The sequence below is a fragment of the Nicotiana tabacum genome, chromosome 22 (assembly GCF_000715075.1).
Source record: "Nicotiana tabacum cultivar K326 chromosome 22, ASM71507v2, whole genome shotgun sequence".
Lineage (NCBI taxonomy): Eukaryota > Viridiplantae > Streptophyta > Magnoliopsida > Solanales > Solanaceae > Nicotiana > Nicotiana tabacum.
The window spans coordinates 137764201-137786226 of NC_134101.1; the positions used below are offsets into that span (position 1 = coordinate 137764201).

At 36.5% G+C, this 22026-nt stretch overlaps 2 protein-coding genes across 5 annotated transcripts; one reads left to right on the plus strand and one right to left on the minus strand.

Moving 5' to 3' along the window:
- Positions 1–2700: 2700 nt before the first annotated feature.
- On the plus strand, positions 2701–14498 carry LOC107793010 (putative inactive histone-lysine N-methyltransferase SUVR2). Of its 4 annotated transcripts, none has more exons than XM_075244787.1 (10): positions 2701–2886; positions 5774–5999; positions 6144–6185; positions 6289–6664; positions 8351–9762; positions 9937–10202; positions 10812–10878; positions 10994–11044; positions 12109–12205; positions 14339–14498. In XM_075244787.1, the coding sequence occupies exons 2-10, from the start codon at positions 5817–5819 to the stop codon at positions 14362–14364; spliced, it is 2520 nt and encodes an 839-aa protein (XP_075100888.1). In that variant the 5' UTR covers positions 2701–2886; positions 5774–5816; the 3' UTR covers positions 14365–14498. The 4 variants fall into 4 exon arrangements, with proteins under 4 accessions (XP_075100888.1, XP_016470765.1, XP_016470763.1 ...); XM_016615279.2 differs by lacking the exon at positions 14339–14498 and adding an exon at positions 13202–13953; XM_016615277.2 differs by lacking the exon at positions 14339–14498 and adding an exon at positions 13543–13953.
- Positions 14499–14727: 229 nt separating this feature from the next.
- LOC107793011 (protein FLUORESCENT IN BLUE LIGHT, chloroplastic-like) lies at positions 14728–19653 on the minus strand. The gene is made up of 4 exons (XM_016615280.2): positions 19379–19653; positions 18257–18422; positions 15581–15901; positions 14728–15204 (listed from the first exon to the last, which is right to left on the minus strand). The coding sequence occupies exons 1-4, from the start codon at positions 19538–19540 to the stop codon at positions 15002–15004; spliced, it is 852 nt and encodes a 283-aa protein (XP_016470766.1). The 5' UTR covers positions 19541–19653; the 3' UTR covers positions 14728–15001.
- Positions 19654–22026: the final 2373 nt, after the last annotated feature.

Consider the following 22026-nt stretch of genomic DNA (forward strand, 5'->3'; position numbering starts at 1 on the left):
TTCCACGCATCAATCACGAGAAAGCGTTCAGTTTCTGGAGTTTCATCGGACAACACAAGAACATCTTCCTTAATGAACTTCTGGAGACTTAGAGTAGTCAAATAGAAGAACATATTTTGCTGCCCGCGCTTGAAATCAATCCCGGAAAATTTTCCGGGTTTCTCCGCCGGTGCCAATACTACCGGTGTTGTTCGGCTCATTGAGGCATTGACAGTCACTATCAGAACAGCTTGGTTTCCGTTATCATTAGTCATTTTTGTAAAAGAATGACACAAACGTTAAAATCACGTAGATTTTAATCTCCAATAGAGTACAAAACCACAAAGGTTTTACTCTCCAAAAACAGTGAGTACAAATACAGAAAATAGTTAAATTCCTTAAGCTTGTTAGTAAATTGTATTTGTAAAATAATTCTGGAAATATAAATGAACATAAACAGAAGTGAACAACAAAATAACAGAAAATCAAATCGAGCCCACTGAATTCACAGTGTTTCCTTAAGGAATTTAATCCCCTCCTAGTACCCAAGGTTATGAATTATTTCCTCTCGCGATAGAATGAACTACATACTGGTGTGGTGGTACTTCAAACCTCAGTGTTTCAGCGAACACAGAGTTCGGTAGCAAATCACACTTACTATTGCTTTGTCTGATGCTAAAAGTATGAAGAAGAAGGAGGAGAAACTCAGAAAATTGTAGTGAAATTCTGAGCCGAATAATGTTGTAGTTATAGCCAAAGTTGGGCTGAAATCTGAAGAGGTGCAACTCTTCAGAATGGTTGTTTCTGCAAAACGGCCACAACATAAATGCGATTACATAAATGGCTATTTACTCAACAATAAAGAGGGAAAATTTAAGAAGGTAGTTAATTTTCTATTACCAAAACAGAAAAACGGATTGGATTTAATATTAATATTTAATATTAAAATAAATATTTAATAACATTTCTGTTAATATTTTACTATTAACAGATAAATTTGGTCCAAAAAATTAATCAATCAATCATTTGACCGAAGCCGAAGCCGAGCCGAGCCGAGCGACGACGACGGCACGAGGCTTGCCTTCTATTCAACTCTCTAAGAGCTAGAAGAAGAGCAATTGCTTATATACCCATAAAAAACCTCTTCCTCTTCCAATATGGGACAATGCCCATTTACCAGGGGGGAAACTTAAAATTTCACTCAAAAATTTCATTTTCCTCCATTTCCCATTTACCCTCTTTTAAGTATTTAATATATTAATTAAATACATAAAAAACCCAACAATGTTTTCCTTTTCATTTGTCTACCCTTATGTTTTCAGATATTGTTTTCAGTGCTTGTAATCTGTTTAATTCCATTCTATCATTCTCTAGGTATCAACATATACAAAAGTACGAATATGTTCATTTCTTTCTATTTTATTGGTTTGCGCTTGTCAACTAGTACTAATTATGAATGGATCCAATACAAGTAGTAAATAACACAACTAACTCTTCTTGTTGCCTGGAAGTAGCTTCCACTCTCTCTGGAGAAATGAAGGTTATATTGAATTGTGGTTTTAACTCTTGGAAGATCGGATCGGAGTTCCATATACCTCGTGTGCTGTTGAAGTTGCTGGAGAATAAATATCTTAAAAAGTACAAAAAACTTGATCTTAAGTTTTCTATGATGAACTAATGATATGTTTGTAAAATATTGGGCAGTGAATTCATAAACAAATCACTTTAGGCAATGGCGTAGACCTGTGGGTCGATTTTCGTGATTTCTCATAAGCAATTCATTGTTTCGTTCAGCCACAAGTAGAAGAGAAATCAACTGAGAGTACTTTGTGATGCCTTTCTCTCGGTACTGCTGTTGCAAGACCATATTGGATGCATGAAACGTTGTAAACGTTTTTTCAAGCATATCATAGTCACTGATATTATCTCCACAGAGTTTCAATTTAGAAGTAATTCTAAACATAGCAGAATTATATTCAGAAACATACTTAAAGTCTTGGAGCCTAAAATGAGCCCAATCATATTGTGCTTGTGGAAGAGTGACTAACTTTAAGTTGTCATATCTTTCCTTTAAACTATTCCACAAAACAAGTGGATCTTTCACTGTGAGATATTCAATTTTCAACCCTTCATCAAGGTGATGACGCAAGAAAATCAAGGCCTTAGCACAGTCTTGGGTAGATGCTTTATTTTTATCTTTAATGACGTCTCCAAGACCCATTGCATCTAAATGGATTTCAGCATCCAATACCCATGTCATATAGTTCTTGCCCGAAATTTCAAGGGCAAAGAACTTTCTTTTCATAATATCAGACATAATTTAAAAAATACAAATTTGAGAAAAATTATACTTTAATTTTCTCAAAGATCTTCTTGAGATGGTAGAGCCTCGTGCTAATAACGTGTTATAAAATATACCCCAAAATAACAATATAGAACAAGCAAAAACAAACTAAGAGATATATAGAGAAAGATAGATTCTTATTTCTTCTTCAATTGTGTGTATTTTCCTATCTATTACAAGGCCTTTATATATGCATAAAAAGTGAAGAAAATATGTCATGGAATATGTCATTAAGCATTTGAAATGAAGATCATGGAAGAAAAATAAACATCCACCGTAATGTGATATTTATGGTAACATAATTATTAATAATTACTATTAATAAAGTTGTAGATAAGAGCAAATTATTTTATGTATAATGTGATACAACTCGCCCTCACTCTAGGTAATAGCAATTGATTACCTGCGTCTTTCAGTTTCCCTATATACGCGCTAATATTCAGCCACGTGCTAACACGCCCTCAGGCCCTTTTTGCCTATTTCTTTCTTCTCTCTTTCAGTCTCAATCTCAGGTAACGACGGTCCCATTCTTCAGACTCTCCGACTCCGTCAGCTGCATGCTCGTAAGTTGTCTTTCCGTGCTTTACAGTTTCTACATTTCACCGTCTTTTTTCTATACTACTTTTTCTTTCAATTTCTCTCCGCTGAAATAACTTATTTGGTGTAAACATTAGGGTACCAGTACGGTTTTATACACTCATAGTGATATAGAGTTAAATAATCTAATCCTAGTGTAAATACTAAGTTCTTTTTTTTTTTTGAGATAGAGATAGAAGTTCCTTGGGTTTATTGATCATTGCATTGTCCAATTTCTGGTTGGGAGGTAAAGCTACGTTACCTTTATAGGTTATCGAGTTTCGGTTCAGGCTTGTTTTTTAAAGTTAATTGCTGGCACACTTATTTATCTTTACTAGTATTTAGCAATTTTGAATAATTCAAGTTCATTCAACATTTGATTGTCGAATTTTGATGTAATTTTTCTCTGCCAAACTAACTTTCTACCTGTGCTTTCAAATTTTTATTTCACTATTATTACAAATTAGTATCCTAAATTCTATGCCCATACGAGGGGCTATTCACTAAGCACTTTTTAATCTGTGTAGAAACTTTGTTAATAATGTTACTAGTGCTATAAATTTTCTTTTCTTGCTTTGGTTTCAGTAATAGTTTAGCTCCAACACATTCACAAATTCTAAGTCAAAGGTCATCATTGTTGATTTGACAAATTTAAGACCAAGAAGGTCCAAGAATTTTACCATTAGTAATAAATTTTAACTGAATTTGATAGTCGACTTCAATCTTAGAAGCAAACAATAATAGGTTCTGCTATTCTGATCCTCAATGGTTATAAACTTTTACACTTTCGAGTAATTTTATGCTTGGTTACCCTTTATTTTGTTGTGATGGTCGGTTTGCAATATAGCTTTATACTCTATAGTTAGTTGAACTGATTGCACATCACGTTAGGATATAAAACAATTTTTTTTTGCTAGTCTTAGATACACAAATATACTCTTATAAGGTAAAGCTTCTGAACACGTGCTCACAACAGAGAGATACTCTCGGGTGGGAGGTAAAGCAATAAATCTCCATGTGTTTAAGCTCACCAGTAGACAGATCTTGTCCACAATAACTTAATTTGCGCCTCGACTCTATCATCAAGTGATGCAATATTTCGGTCACTTATGTTTGAGAATTGCTACATCCATTTTAGGCGCACATCACGAGCTGCCATGATAAAAGCATGGTATTTAAGTGGAGAAAGATAGAGGGGCATACCGATTATCATCTAGATTTGAACCGCGCACAAGCTGACCTCGAGTATTTCTCGGTTATCAAATAAATTGATGCCTCCATTTTGATTATGCCTTGCCCTTAGTCATGTTTCTTTATGCGCCTCCCTTAAATTTTTCTCCTTGATTCTCCAAGGTAAAGTTGGGGGTTTGTGTGTATGAAAAGTAGTCTCTATCCCCAAAACAAAGATATTTATTAGTGCTGTCAATCTTGGCCCCAGCCCAAATGACCCGCCCAACTCGCCCAAGGTTGGGCTGGTCATTGACCCGCTCAAGGAATGACCCGTCCATTTATTGATCTCAGCCCATCTTGACGCAACACATCTCAACCCATTTAAAGTTGGTTGATTTTTAGCCCAAATTAATCCATGAGTAACTTTACCAAAATATCTTTGAAATAATTTTTTTTTTGTTTGATATATTATATATGACCATAACAAAAGAAAAAAAGTCTTATTTAGTAATTATACAATTCATAAGAAAATAACACATATTAAGTAAAGTTTGATAAGAGTTGGGCGGGTTGGGCTATGACCCAAATCTTAGCCCACCTTGACCCAACCTATCTTAGTCCAAGTAACTTTTGGGTGGGTTATTTGACCCGCCTAATCATTGACTCAACCCGTTTTGACCCGCCCAAAATCGGCCCAACCCGCCCATTTGACACCCCTAAGGGAAATTACCAGCTATGTCCATTTATAAGTAGCTCATTACAAAAATTGGCCAATTGATACAATATTTTTAATATTAGCCAAATTAGCCAATTAGTTATTTGTAGCAAAAAAATATTAAATTTTTGCTTTGTTTTGAGTGGGTGTTATTAGAATAGATTGGCACAACTTAAGGAGCTTGAATCTCAGTTTTGGGATGATTTGGTGAAGTTTTGAGGTGGTTTGAATTGAAAATTCGAAGTAAAAGCTGAACATGAAAAAAAATGATATGTGTATCACACTGTGTATCATTTGTGTATCACATATGTATCATATTTGTATCAATTGTGTATCACATGTATATCCATGTATACCTGTGTGTAAGATACATGCGTGATACATGTGTCGCAGAAGACTTTTTTGAACTCGATTTAATTACGAATTTTGATACAAAACCAGTCCAAATCACATCCAATCTTCCTCAAATTTTGTATATTGACTTATCTTTATATTTTCAATGAATTTCAACTATACCCATTGAAAAAGTTCCTTTTTTGTGTAGATTTTTGAAGTAGTGTATAGATTTTTGTATTTCATCACCTTATTTGCTACCCCGTCCATGAAATTTCCTTTTCGTCTTGTATCTAATGTTGCTAATCACGCTTAAAATTATGGAAGGTGATTTTTGCATGTGATTCTTTGATAGAAAGAACCCTATTATTTGGTTTTTCAATTTTTGTTGGCTAGTTTTGGTAAGTCTATCATTAATGGCTAGAGATTGGTAAGTTTGAGATTTATTTGGGACATTTGTGTAAGTTTCCCTAATATTTATACAAGGAAAAGAAAATGAAATGCAGCTTCAAAAAGTATTGACCATTTATTAGATCATGCAACAGCCTAATCTAGATATCATTGGAAGCCATTATAATAATGAAGTCTGTCTCTGGTCCTCATAAAAATAATAATTCTGCCTCTGATTCTGCTCATATGTTCTCTGGTTTATGTAGGCTCACTGAGTAATTTGAAGGTTGCTTTTAAATCCACAAAAGAATGCCGCCCAATCCAAGAGTTAAGAAGGCATATGACGCTATGAAAAGTATTGGCATCTCTAACGGAAAGGTGAAGCCAGTCTTGAAGAGCCTTCTAAAACTATATGACAAAAATTGGGAGCTTATCGAAGAGGAGAATTATAGAGCACTTGCAGATGCTATATTTGAGAAGGAGGAAGCAGAGGTTCAATCTATCTGTCTTTCTTTATTTGATTTTCTTTCTCTCACATTTCTGTTCAAGTCAGAGTTTATTTTTTCTTCTTTCCTTATCAAAACATTAAATGTGCTAAATGGAGTCTGAATTTTCTTGATTGACATCCTATTGCAGGCAGCAGAACAGAAGAAGTCTGAGAATACTGAAGTAAGCCAGGTGGATTGTCTGCCTGTGTTTAATTTAAATTATTCATGTAATTTTTATAGGATCCAAGATTTTGTCTTCCTCATTTTCTATGTATCTTATATTGGTCCCTTAGCCGCTTGTGCGGCGAGAGGAAGTTTTAGAGGAAGAAGCAGGGCATGAGGAGCCTGAAAGACCACTAAAGAGATTGCGCTTAAGATATCAAGAAGGTCAAGCTTCACCTTCCGCTAACAATTCCAGTGGTGGGACTTCTCTTAAAAGGCCCCAACGGGAGGAAACTCAAACACCTCAAATCATGTCCAGGGGGGATAGGTTGGTTGCTGCTAGAGCTTCCCATGCATCAAAACTCAAAGAGCCAAAGACAGAACCCAGTGGTGAACTGTCCCCTAAACAGAAGATGTTGGGATCCCTTGCTTTGATCAAGCCCAAGGATGAACCATATACTGATGATATGCCACAGTTTGAGGTTCCTATTGTTGTTATTCACCCAGGTATATACTTATCTTGGATAGCCAAATGTTGGTATTTACTGTGTCACTAATTAACTCTTCGTGGTTATTGAATTTTCCTTGGCCAATAGACACATTACAAGAGTTAGAAATCGAGACATTGCTAGGTTGGTTTACATAGTTTTCCATTTCTTTGGCCAATAGAGAATTATATTTAGAAAACTCTGGTCTTATGGAACTATGGAGGTTACAAATTTAATTTTTTGACATCTTAATGGATTTGTATAGACATAATATATTGAGACCCCCTGAACTTGACACTTCTTATTTAGTGCACACCTGAACTAATTGTGGTCGTTACCAACCCCCCCCCCCCCCCCAAAAAAAAAAAAAAAAAAACCATACACACACACACCAAACTTGGCAGTTTGATAGCTTTCTCCCCCCAATTTCTAACATGGCTAATAGAGTGGATACACACTCTTTTAGGCGTGTGAGAGATGAGAAATAAAAAATTCAGCTTTCAAGTGGAGTATTTTTAACTGCTAATTGCCACATAGTTGAATACAATGGTTAATGCAATGCTGTAACTGTGTATTTTTTCTTATTTCTTCTTAATATACCAAACATATTTTACCTCAAATTTGTAATTTTTAATTTCTTTTTTTGGTGTAATGGCTATTTATTTTATTGTGTATTTCTTCTTTTTCAAGCCAAATATGTAAAAAAAAGACATGACTAAAACCAATTATTTTTAGCCAGATAAAAGTTTTTGCCAAAATAATGGCGCCAAGTATGTATTTAATTTTATTTCTTCTTTAGATGCAAGATATTTGTTCTAAAAGTGTAATTTTTATTTTTGCATCAACTTTTAAAATAAAAAATAAAAAGACTTGGCTAGAGCTCCATTATTTCTAATCAAATAAAAAAGTTTTAGCTAAAATAATGGAGCTCAAGTTGTGAAATTTCCTTTTATTTCTTATTTAGATACAACGACTGTGTATCCCAACTGGGTATTTTTTCTTCTTTCTCTTTCCCACGAAATCTGTAGAAAAAATTGCCGGAACTCACATTGTTTTTATTAGACAAATATAATGTTTTTAGCCAAAATAATAGATTTCAAGTGTGTACTTTTAGTATTTCATCTTTGGATGCGATTAGTTTTAATTGCGTATTTCTTTTTTTTTTTTTGGAGGGGGGGGGGGGTCAAACTATGTAAAAAATACTTGGGTGAAACCTCATTATGTTTTTGCTAAATAATAATAAAAAGCCAAATAATGAAATTCCAAACATTTTTTTTTATAAATTTGGCTGAAAAATTGATTTTAAAAAAATAAAAATATATATTTTGGCAGCATGGTGCACTAAGCTCCCGCTATGCGCGGGATCCGGGGAAGGGCCGGACCACAAGGATCTAATAAAAATATATATTTTATTATTAAAAAATGCCACGTGGATAATAAATATCCATGTCGTAGCGAGTGTATCACACCTCCTTGGACTGAGGTTACCCAAGGGGCGAAGGCTAGCTAACTGCCAAGTTGAGTGGGGTAATTGGGACTAAAACTAGTTCAGGTGTGCATTGAATAAAAAGTGCCAAGTCCAAAGGGGTTCCGATGTATTATGCCTATCTGTATATTATTATCTTCATTGGGTTGTGATGTTCTCATCAGAAAGTTTCCTGGAAACATCTACACAGCTTCTAAATGTCTTTTATTTATTCCTTAGAACCATCAAACAAGGAAGATACTTCAAGTGGTAACGCCTCAAGGAGACGTCCAGAAACTTCTGAACCCTTAGCGATAGAACTGAGAGGCGGAGAAGATGCAGGTAAGGAAATCGCGACTTCATCAAATGGAGTGGCCACCCAACGTGAGCTGGTAGAAGTCCAGGATAGGTGTACTGACGTAGATATTGCCTCCTCACCATTTGGAGAGGTGAAAGTCTCTATAAACTGTGACCCAGCTCTTTGTAGATCAGACTTCCATATGCCGAATCTAGAATCTGTTCTGAAAATGGTGGAGTCTAAATGTCTTAAATCATACAAAATCCTGGACCCTAACTTTTCTGTGATGAAGCTGATGAAAGACATGTGTGAGTGTTTTTTGGAACTGGGAACTCAGCACAGTCATGAATTGCAAGCAACCACAGATGTTGCTGCAGAAAATGATTTTGGCTCGAGAAGCATGACTGTTAATTCCTCAAATGGATCTATGAATTTTGAAATTGACGCTGGGGATGCTGAACCAGAGATACCCCGATTCTCTCCTCCTCCTATTAGTGAAGACAGCACTGAAGCTGGTCATATAGCATCAATGGACAACTGTGGTAGTATTCCAGAAACTGATCAGAATGGTCTTGTGCAGACTAATTCACGGAGTACGGAGGCTCCATGTGAATCAACTCCAGGTGAAATAGGCTATGTTGATTCCTTAAGTGGGTTCCAGAATTCTGATCTTGGTGCTAGGGAAGCTGAACCAGAGATGCCCTATCTTGCTCCTTATATTGGTGAAGACAGCAATGAAGCTGATCATGCAGCATCAATGGCCAACTGTAGTATTGCTCCAGAGACCGATCAGAATGGTCTTGAAGGAACTAATCCACTTGAGGTGGTTCCATGTGAATCGGCTCCGCGTGATGTAGGGTCTGTTGATGTTATTGATATAACCAAGGGGCAAGAAAATGTTATAATTTCTTTGGTGAATGAAGTTAATAGCAAGCGTCCACCATCATTTCACTACATAGCTTACAATGTGGTTTTCCAGAATGCATATGTTAACTTTTCTCTGGCTCGTATTGGAGATGATAATAGCTGTTCAACTTGCTCTGGTGATTGTTTATCATTATCCACACCTTGTGCTTGTGCACACGTAACCGGTGGTGATTTTGCGTACACAAAGGAAGGACTTGTTAAAGAAGAGTTTCTTAAAGAATGTATTTCCATGAATCGTGACCCCAAGAAACACTGCCACTTCTTTTGCAAAGAGTGCCCATTGGAAAGATCAAAAAATGAGGACATTATCGAAGCTTGTAAAGGTCATTTGATGAGGAACTTCATCAAAGAGTGTTGGTGGAAATGTGGCTGTAATAAACAATGTGGCAACCGTGTAGTACAGCGAGGTATAAGCCATAAGTTACAGGTATGAATGTATAGAATGTTGCAGTTGTCTTTGATCATGTTCATGACGTGGGAATAACTAATGCCCTACATTTTACTGCTATTATGCTCGTCCTTTGAGCTTCACAAAGCTCCTTCCAAAACCATAATTGGTTTCCACAATTAACTTGGTCTGTGATTTGTTGCTCTTATTCAGGTCTTCATGACTTCTGAAGGGAAAGGATGGGGCTTGCGTACCCTAGAAGACCTTCCTCTAGGTGCTTTTGTCTGCGAATATGTTGGAGAAATTCTGACCAACTCCGAACTCTTTGATCGTGTTTCACAGAGCCCCAACGGGGAGGAACATTCTTATCCAGTCCTGCTGGATGCTGACTGGGGTTCAGAGGGTGTCTTAAAGGATGAGGAAGCTCTTTGTTTGGATGCTACATTCTATGGGAATGTTGCCAGGTTCATCAATCACAGGTAAGTTTGCAAAGATAGATCACAAGTTATAATCTTTTTTCTGTATTTCTTTCCCCACCCTACCCTAACTATCTTTGGGGTATCAGTTTTGTATAGTCGGATTGACTTTCATTAAAAACAATAACAACAATCTGATTGACTTTTAGGTTAAAAATTTTGTTCACTTGCCCTCAAGTAAGTCTCCTAATTGACTTCGATAGATTCAGTGCTTCTTTGAACTTCTGCATTATTTTCCTTACTTTTCAAATTCATGTTTTTTTTAAAAAAAAAAAAATAATTCGATGATTCATGGTGTAAGTCAAGCAAAGCCCCTTATTGAATGTCAACTGTTCAATATCCTTCCCATTAAACATTCACACCCTTTTTTCTAAATGGATTTGGCTCACTTCGTGATTCATTTCTTCCTTCTCACTTCTAGCTCCTTTTACTGCTCTGCCTGTGGTAGACCAGAGAGACCATGTGCCTAGCAATTTGAATCTTTTTGTCTTGTCAGAATATCCAAAAGGTGGAGAGGACCATGCATTTTGTATCTGTTTGATATTTAATCATTCATAGATGTGGGAAACCTGTGTTGATGCATTTACTTTGTTCATTGTTGTTCTGGCTCAGATGCTTCGATTCAAATTTGGTTGAAATTCCAGTTGAAATAGAGACCCCTGATCACCGCTACTATCATGTAATGAATCTTATGCTCACTGAATCTTTAACTCCTTTTCATCCTCAAGATTGCTATTGCTAGTCCTTGACAATGACAGCTTTGTTGATTAAGTCGATGTTATTGCTTGTTGTAGCTTGCGTTTTTCACTACAAGAAAGATTAAAGCGATGGAGGAGCTCACATGGGTGAGTAGGCTTGATGTCATCACATGCTCATAGTCATTGTATTGTGGTGTGCTTGTTTTGTTGCTTTTGAAATACTGGTATAAGTACAGTGGTTTGGCTTGCTTTGGACCAACTTTTGCATGTTTTCTGATGAGTATACACTCAGTACATCTACATCGGGTTGCCCTCCTGACTTGGGATTGGGAGCAGGTCCTGTTTTCAGCTAATATGCGTAATAAACTTTAGTCAGTTGTGCTGATGTAGCTTGTATACCAAACACCGGGAAAAATAAAAAAGAGTAGCTTGATAGGGCTTGAGGCAGAAACTACTGGATGAGTTTTCCATAACTATGCCCAAAACCCTGCGTTCCATCCTTAAAACAAGTGAAAGAAAATTAATGGACCTCTTGCTCATATTTTGTTTTTGTTTTTTATCAAGTCATTCCTCATATTTTGCTTTTCGAAGAAAAGATGGATAGGCGCTTCTCAACTTCGATTACTTTCTTTTAATCTAAATACTTTAGAGCTTGTAATGATGTGACATATCCTGATAATGACAAAGTGATGTTTGTGTTTTTAGGTTATTTTAATTATAATTAGTTAAGCATAGTGGACCTCTCCTCTTAACTGGAAAATTATGGTTACCCATGTTGATGGTTAAGGGAGTAAAATCAAAATTAGGCCCTTGATTTTGAGGATTAATTCCAAGTGTTATCTTTCTATATTATTTGTTTGATAGTTAATAACAGTAAACTATGTCTTGAATAAGGCAAGTAACAAGCATAATTAGATGAATTAGTGCTGACATCCTTGAGGGAAAAAAAAGTCATATCATTGTGTTTAAAATTTCCAATTGAAACCAAGTCAGCAACACAGAAAGATGTTGCTCCAGAGAGTGGCGATGTTAAAGTACTACACCATGACATGAACGATTAACAAGTATTAGTGTCTCGCCATTTCAACATGTCTAGTTTCTTGTGGATAAGCGCTCGCATGGTACCAAAAGGGACCATGCCTCTATACAAATAAATGCTTTGCTATTTAGCCGTTTATCTGCTTGATAAACTTTGGATTTGGCTCTGGCAGGATTATGGTATTGATTTTGATGACCTTGAACATCCAGTAAAAGCATTTAGCTGCCATTGCGGTAGCAACTTCTGCCGAAATATGAAACGTCCAAGCAGTAAGTAATATTGCAAAACATATGCTTCATCCCCTAGTTTTTATGGTTGGAATTTGCAAGCCATAGTTTCCTCCTATTTTCAGTTGTGAAATTTTTCTAGTTGAGCGGTTTTAGCAGTAATTTCCTAAATTTTCAGAAAGAATACAAGCTATTATCTCTATCTGCAATTCTTATCAAAATTATGCCCATCTAATTGTTGCATCCAAAGGAAACAAGAAAAAGGAATTTCTAGTGGTATGGCTTCTTAATGGAAGTTGGTAGTTCAGGCATATGATTTTGGTTCGATATTTTTAGTTTTCAAATTTTAAAATGGTTATCAAACAATTTATCCTATATTATATGATTTATATCAAACTTTTTCTGTTCTTAACAATATATGGTTACATACAAACAACACAATTGTATCATTGTATAGCTAATAATTATTTAATCAATATAAATATAAACGGCAAGCCCAAATCCAAACGATTGGCTTAAAGCCAAACATTAATAAGTGGTTTAAAGTTACATAATTGATTTGTATGTATTTTTATCTAACTTGTTCATAGAGGTGGTGTTCGAGCCATCTTGCACGCAACTCTACCATTTAAATAATTTATATTTTAGGAAAGATTCTAGGTTAATGTATTGTTTTTGAAAATTCTCTTCACCAAGTAAAAACATTGGTGAAATTGTTCGAGAGAAAAATACACGGCAACCCAATAAAAAATAGTTTTCTTCTTTAGGTTAAAGGGGAGAAAGAAAGATCAAACTTTCTTTTCTTTCCATAGATAGAAAGTGAGTGGACCTTTGTTTTTCAATAAATAAGAGAAACTGAGTGAAATTGTAGAGAGGAAATATACACCAAATAGATAGAAATTGTGTGTAAATGGAGAGTGAACTGTACTTTATCAAAAAATAAAAATAATAATGGAGAGTGAATTCTAACAAAATGATAATGCAATATTTTCTTCTAATCTTGATAGTTTTTAACTGTCAATTTGACCCTTTTTATAGGTTGTGCTTAAAAGACTTTGTCAATGAACATACTATGTGCCCCACAAGCTCAACTTTGGCCGATTATACTTTTGGTTGGTAAATTTGACATCCCTAAAAGAAACTTACCCGATTTTTTGTTAAGATGAAAAAATGATGAAGGTTTGGTTGATAAATTTCGGCACGGGATGAGCCTTTAGACCTTGTGTATTCCCTCCATCTACTTTTCATGAATTAGTGCCTTGACATGCATCCCCAATCTTCCATGAGCTGTTATCAGCACAATATTCCATGTGCTCGAGCTCATGTATGTTGTGTTAAGATTTGCTACCATTAGTGAATGAGTATTATGCTACCTGTAGGATCCAGATCAAGAAGGCTGGCCTGAGATGGTGATCTTCTCCCAGAAATTTTTGGTAATTTTCTGGTCTTGGGTTGTCCGAGAAACTGTTACGATCGAACTCGGTCAAAGTGATGTTTTTGTATCTGGTTAGGGTTGTAGTGCAGATTTTGCAGTGTATGTACAATATGCAATACAAAGCATGTTAATAGTTAATGTTTAAAGCATACTATTAAGGCGCTATTTTGTGTAGAAGTTTCAAGGATGCGGCTTACAGCTAGATCAGCTGCATGCATGTTGGTTGTATATAATGATATTTTGGTCCGTGGGACTACATGCTGGATTAGCTGGCCTTTGTCCATGCGCAGACATGCTATAGCATGTTGCAGACTAGACCATTTCTTGAATCTTATCTTTTTGTACCTTTCTTTCACTTGTGCGTTCTCTATGAATCTGTTGTATTTGTTCATGTTTCATTTGAAGTCAAAATGAATCTCACTACATTATCTGGACAAGAACAATATGGCGATTTGTAACAGCGCGAGACCTACCACGCAAATATTTATACTTGCTGGAATCCAATCATTATGTTTTATTGTTTTACTGGGGAAGATGAATATCACTCTCTCTGGTACCAGCTGTTCTAGTGTATCTGAAAGAGTTTGGCCGAGTCCATCTAACATTACTGCTGAACACTTTAATAATGAAAATGAAATTCAAGGACAATCACTATTTGGTGGAATGTTTTAGGGACCATTTTGCTCGCTGTTTCTATAGTTTATCACCGAGTTGATGAAGCTGCTATTGCGTGTTCCTAGGGCAACCTCATCGGGGGAGAGATTAAGAAGGAAAAAGAAAATGAATTGCGAAATTGGAACTGCAAACATGTGGGATTTCAGGAAATCTTTGGCTCTTTAAATTCCTTGTATTCGAATTGGTTGAGAAGGAAGTTGTACGCACAAACTCTGGCATGAATCAGGAATATACGCATGTTGACCTTTAATTTTTGCACAATTCTCCAATCAGATAAGAATTTACCAACCACGCCTTATATTTGTTATATCATCTTGTTTAATGAGAGGCTTGTCAGTTCTTTAAGCATTGCCATAGTGTAGTGATCTGTTAATTTACTGCTATAAACAATCAAAAGGAACTGTAATATCCTCTGTTCCCCATTCCAGAAGGCAAACATGCTACTTTTTATCACTTTTATAAAGATCATTTGATTGCCTCGTTCCGATTTTCACATGCAAATTGAGCTGACAAAATTCTGAATAAAAGTTATCAGCGATAACTTCAGGTGTGTTGAGACCCTCGGCATACCAAAACGAGAACAGACAAAAAAATAGAACAGAAGAAACCGGTGAATAATGTATGCAAGATTTAAATATACCAAGAGAAAAAACCTAACCTCTAAAGATCCTACTCTAAATGCATCAAACATGAAGAAATTTCCGCGAGAAGTCTTTCCTGTAGATGGTTTAATCACTCTGTAGCCTAGCAATATATTGGTCATAGTATTTTGCAGCCCGTTCCATATCTCCAAGCTCGGTATAACAATCAGCTATTGCTCCATAAGCTTCCGTGCTCCCGGAATCCTCTCCATTTCTTGATGAGATATCAAGAACCATAGAGTGGTATTCAATGGCTTCCTTGTACTTGCCCTGCCTTTGTAATGATGCCCCTGAGAAAGAGATAAAGCTTTGAGGGTCATTACATTGTGACACGCATATACAAGAGAGAAACAGTAGCAGTTTGTATGTCTGAATAAAGTTTCTTTGTAGGCTATCTAGCTTCAAGGACCACGATTTACTGAATCTTTAATCTAACTTCTAGCAGTATTTTACATTTTCTTTAGCAGATTAAAAAGAAAATAAGCCAAAAAAGCAACATGACTGATGACCCTGTGACACCAAGAATTTAAGAATAAATGACAATAAGGAAGATGGTGAATGTAGAAACAATACCTATTGAACATAACTTTTACAAGTCCTTTGTTACCTAGCAAAGTTCCATCCAAGGAAATATAACGCTAAACTGAACAAGGAGATCTCACATACCTAATCCTCTTGCTGCCTTCTTCTCCTCTATAGGATCATTTACATTCTGTGCAAGCTCAAGGGCTGTTTTAAACTCCACAAATGCCTTTTCTGGGGCTTGATTTCTCAGAAAATTCTTTCCATTTTTCAAGTGATATATTAATTCCTCCTTTCTTGGATCAACAATCACTTCACTTTCTGCAATCTTGGCACCAACAGGAGCATAACTTAAGCTAGGTGCATAGGACTCTATTTTGGCTTGCCTTCTTAGCGCCGCATTGATCTGGCGGAGCTGCTCATTCAACCGCTGCAGTTCCGCTTTTCTCTGACGTGCAACTAGTCCTGAAAGTACAATTAAAAATGTGTACACACACATCCTTGTGTTCAAAAGGTGGGGAAAAAAAATTAAACCAAGAAAGGCAATGATCCAACATTGAGAGGATCAACACACAGTTAAGAGAGATGAGAAAGAAGACTAGATTAGATAGGTTTATTGTAGTGAAGACATTTTGAGTATTAGATCTCATTAATCCCTACATCGACTCCTTCGTTTCACATAAACACATTATGCTGTTATACTCAGAAGTTAGAACCGACTCAAAGTTGAAAGTTTTTTCTACAAATAACTGATTCAACAAACAACCATTTCAAATTTCCGTACTTCCTGCCAAACAAAAATGGAAAAAAAGAAAAGAAAGAGGAATTCCTTAGACACTGAGCACAAACCACGCCATTTCCACAATTTTCTCTGAGCCTGCTTAAAGCACCTTTTTGAATAGACATTTTTTTGGATAAGTTCTTAAATTGTCCCAAAGACAACTTAGTAAGTATGGACTACAAAGTGCAACGGGCACAAATGGAGCAGAATGGATATTGAGGATCCATATGCCAACCTCAATAGGTTTGGGATTGAGGCATAGTTTTTGTATAGGCCATATTGGGAAATCCACATAGTATAGCCGTCCCCCCAAAATAATAAATGACAAATGTATATTTTTTATATAATAACAACAACAAGAACAACGGGGTCTGAGAAGGGTAGGGTCGGGATCTGGGGAGGGTAGGGTCGGGTTCTGGGGAGGGTAGGGTCGGGTTCTGAGGAGGGTAGAGTGTATGCAGACCTTACCTCTACCTTGTGTGTGATACAGTGGCTATTTTTTATAGAACCTCGGCTCAAGAAAAGCATTTTCAAAACAGGTTTGAGATATACAATAGTAAAAACGTTATGATGAAAATACTAAAGAAAAGAAAACTATTGACAACAAAATAGTAAAGATAATTAAAGTAAAGGAAACAACAGTACTAATATAATTGAAGAATAAGATTGTAATAAAACAATAATAATAATAATATTGACAAGGAGAATAGGGAGCAAATAAGGTGATCTAAACTAGATACATGCTCTCCCACAAAAAAGAGAGGAATCGCTCGACTACCTACTAACCTTCTACCCTAATACTCAACCTTCATGGTATCCTATCTAGGATCATATCTTCGGTGAGCTGAAAATATGTCATGTCCAACCTAATCGCTTCTCCCTAATTCTTCCTTGGTCTATCTCTAATTCTTCTTAGACCCATCACTGCCAACCTCTCACACCCCCTCACTTGGTCCTCTTTACATGCCCGAACCATCTCAATCTCGCTTCTCGTGTCTTGTCCATCACGGTGGCCACTCTCACCTTACCCTGTATATCTTCATTCCTAATCTTATCTCTCCTAGTATGCCTACACATCCATCTAAGCATCCTCATTTCCGTTACTGACATCTTCTGAACACGTGAGTTCTTGACTAGCCAACATTCTGTCCCATACAACATAGTTGGTCTAACATACACACGATAAAACTTACCTTTAAGTATTAGTGACACATTCTTATCACATAAGACACTGCATGTGAGCCTCCATTTCATCCATCCTACTCCAATACGATGTGTGACATCATCATCCATCTCCCTGGATTATCAACCAAAATACTTAGAAGGTTTCTCTCTTAGGGATGACTTGTGTACCAACCCTCACTTCCACATCCGCCTCATTAATGTACAATATACATATAATCTACATATTTTACATATAATCAGTTTATATTTTTTATATATTTAGCTAGCGGCTGTAATTATTTTTGGCCGAGCGATTAAATGTTTTAAAAGTCATTCTTATAGCTTATGGAATCTGTAATACTCCTGTTATTGGCCATTGCCACGACCAGACATAGGGAATTCTGATTGCAGTTGTAAACCCCATGCATTAAATAATATTTTCATCAAGTGTTCTGAGGAGGAACTGTCGAATGAAGTGGCCTCGTTAATCCTGGATCCTGCACAGGCCTCAATGTACTTAATGCATCAAAAAGCCTTTAACTTCTTTTCATTGAATTCATATTCTGTCTCAATGTGCATGTAATAAACTTAATCTTTGTGAAGAAGTACAGGAATGCGAGAGAGATGCAACTGGTCTTATGATCTCATGTATGTTGCTTGCTTGTGCAATTTCTCAAATGCCTCGATTAATAAGAGTAGTTTCTGCATAATATGGGAGCTAATTTTGATGTGCAGTTTATGTTCATGCTCTATGGTTAACTTGGGGTCTATGATTTAGAGTTACATCTAACCACAATGACTTTCTGTCCTTTCAAAGTTGAAAGCCCCAAAAAATGCAATAAAACAATGGCAGCGACAAACTTAAAGTATCTTACCTCCCACTGTGGCCCCAACGAGGGCAACAAGCAGCAATAATGGCATATTGAAGACAGAAGAAGTATCAGCTTCACATGTTTGAGCCAAGGCTTCTAAAGGTGAAGTCATCATCAATGCATTAGTCACTATTAGTGTTGTTGCAGGGTATCTGAACTGCAAAATTTCCTGCATGTGTATAACAATTGAAATTGAATAAGAAAAGGAAGCTAATAAATTTACTCAGCTAGTAGCATTTTGCTATAATTACTGATTGAATACCTTGCATTTTCCACTAGAATTACATGAGTTTTTATCGACTCAAACATAATAAAAATAGAACAGAGCAAGCGAAGGAAAATGCACATAGCTAATGAATGGTTTAGAGAAATTGTAGTAAAATGAAAAGTCAGAATGTCAGTCTACGGCATGTCTTCCCCAGATTTCATGATTTTGCAGTGGAATTTAGGTAGTGCCAAGACATATGGATAAGCCTTTTAAAAGAGAGTATCCTATAAAAACCTTTGACATTTTAGCTTTATTTCCAGTGAATATGAATCTTCACAAACTAAATTTGGAAACAATACTTCCATCACGTAACAGAAGTTGTGATATTAACAATCCAAAAGACAAAAGTTGTGATATTTCTTTGAGATATTAAACACTTTAACATTAACTACAATCAATCTGTTGTAGTCTCCTCAGTGAATAATTCACACAAGAAAACCGTTCTTTCAATGGTATCGAAGCATTTTTGCATCGCAAAGTAGCATGATTAAACTTCTACATATGCTTTGAACACAATGAAATCTTTTCTACGTTTCTCTTTCTATCTTTTTTTAATAACAAATCATAGATCAAGGCCTTTCTTCTTTTTTAAACATATCCTACACGGATTTAGTCAAAATTGAGAAGTTTCTCTAAAATATGTCAAATATGAAGTGAATTCTTCACTTCCTCCAGTAGAAAGTTTCATCAAATCAACTGTAATTGTAAAAACCAGACTTTCAACATTCCCCCAAAGGCCAAGACCAAAGCATTGCTTAACAATCGAAACTAACAAAAGAAGCAATTTTGCAATAGACCCACGAATTAAAAGCTTGAAATAAGTAAACCCAAAATCCTAAAATTGAAAATTAAGTCACCTTGAAATCAATGTGAATGCATTTTGAAGCTTTCTTGATATGTTTTTTACTGAGCTGCCCAGACTCGAGGGTCGTCAAAAAAATGCATCTGAGAGGACCAGCTTTGGGTAAGTGAGGGGAAGGATTCTGTGAAAGAAGCCATTGCTTTAACATCATCGTCATCTTCTTAGAGAGTTGCTTCAGTTTCTGATGATTTTTCTTTTGTGTGATAAATTGGGCTGTGCGGATAAGATTGCCGTTTCCTTTTTACTTGTGCGGATAATAGAATGGTTGTACATTAACCAAGTATATATTTAGCAGCAAATGTCACCTTAATTAACACTGTTCAAGCTTAATTTGAGTATGTCATGTTTACTTCTTCTCCACTGTATCTTTTAACCAAAAAAAGACGTTGGATTTTGCCCCCATCTATGTCATGTCAGCTACTAGATAAACATTTTTTTTTAGGGATAATGCATAATTATTGTACCAAAGTGTCAGTTGCACCCCTTAAAAATACATGTGTCCTATGACGCCTATATAAACTTTTAGTGAATTAAAATACACCTTAGTGGCCGAGCTAGCATAAAAAGTGAGCTCACTCTCTAGGAGGGACGTGAGAGGCAAAATAGAATTTATCTTTATCAGCAAAATAGAATTTGCTTCTAACTAAACCTCCCAAAAATCGTGTATAAGGTCAAAATCGGGCCTATTGATCGAAACAAAGGAGCTGCATCGGGAGTAACCTCGTAATGAATCAGACCCGAGCTCGAAGACAAGGCATTGAGTCTAAAGATCGAAGTGTCCGTCGAGATTGAGGCCAGCAGCAATCGAGACTAAGTATGACCGGTTTCGAGTGAAATGCAATAACGGAAATGTGAGATATCCATAACCGGTAGATCACGTCTGAAATCTCGGAGCAGATCAAATCAAGGGTGGTTATTTGTATCAATTATGGGATTTACTTCCGTAATTAAAATTGTACCACAATTAAGATTCTTCTAGTATATAAAGAGAGGTCCCCATAATTTGTAAACCCCTTACATTCATACAGATCAAAGCAATATAATATTTCTCTATTGTTCATCAATTTATTGTTCTTTAACTGTTCTTGCTTTACTACTCTCGAGGGTTCATCAGCTCGAGGATACTGTCCAAACATTGGTTTGTTTTATATTCTTGTAAATTTCACCAGTTATCTCTAAATTAATCAATTGGCATTAAATGAAATATGTATCCTTAAAACCACATTACACGTTTAATTGTTACTCGCTTTTTAGGGTAAATAGTTTGGCGCCCCCCGTGGGGCTAAGGATAATAGTGATTGCTTAATATTTTAATCTTCATAACACACACTATTTTACGCTTATTCTTGTGAGTATTTTTTATTTCAGGCATCAACATGTCAAACTCTCAAGAAGTACCCACTCACACTGACATCGGCCTTGGTTTTCATGGCGAAAACGAGCATGTAGTCGCCCCGGGAAACGGAGTACCTCCAATCAATCCCGACACACCACATGCCGTGGATCCGGTTGATGTCAATTCTCATGTCACCATTCGTGGAGATTTAGGCGCTGACCCTGAAAATAGCGTCCAAAAGGATGCCCGAGTAGCCGATCGAAATACATAAAATGGTGAAGAAGGCAAAATTAGCCTTCGAATGATATTTGACATGCTACAAACTCAACAGGCCGCGATAGAGCAACTCCAAAATCAGAATCGAGCCCCAAGTAGAATTGAACTCGATATATCACAGGAAGTTGCTCATAGAGTCGAACCCATGCAGGAAAAATTGAACAATAATGGATCGGGAACTGATCCCGCCATCATGAAAATGCTCGAGGAGCTCACTAAACGGATAGAATCAGGTGAAAAGAAAATCAATGCTAATGACAAAAAGGTAGAAACATACAACTCACGAGTTGACCAAATACCGGGGGCACCCTCGATCCTAAAGGGTTTGGATTCGAAGAAGTTTGTGCAGAAGCATTTTCCTCAAAGCACGGCTCCGAAGACCATTCCTAAGAAGTTCCATATGCCAGACATCCCCAAGTACAACGGGACCACCGTCCTAATGAACACATCACTTCGTACACATGCGGAATAAAGGGAAATGACTTAGAAGATGATGAGATTGAATTTGTTTTGTTGAAACAATTTGGAGAAACTTTATCAAAGAGGGAAATGATATGGTACCACAATTTGCCGCCCAATTTCATCGATTCTTTTGTCATGCTTGCTGATTCGTTCATAAAGGCACACACCGGAGCAATAAAGGTCGGGACCAGAAAGTCAGACCTCTTCAAAGTGAGACAGAAGGACAATGAAATGCTAAGGGAGTTCGTATCTCGATTTCAGATGGAACACATGGACCTACCCCCGATTACGGATGATTGGGTTGTCCAAGTCTTTATTCAGGCTTTGAACGAGCGAAGTTTGATAGTGTCACGTCAACTAAAGCAGAATTTAATTAAATATCCAGTGGTGACCTGGGCCGATGTGCATAATCGGTACCAATTGAAGATCCGGGTCGATGATCATCAGTTGGGAGCTCCATCCAGTTTTGCTTCCCCAAACAGGTTCGAAGGTAGGATTCAAAGGGACATCGACAGAGAGCCCCGATCGAACAAAGATCGATACCAACCATATAGCGCATATCGAAGGAA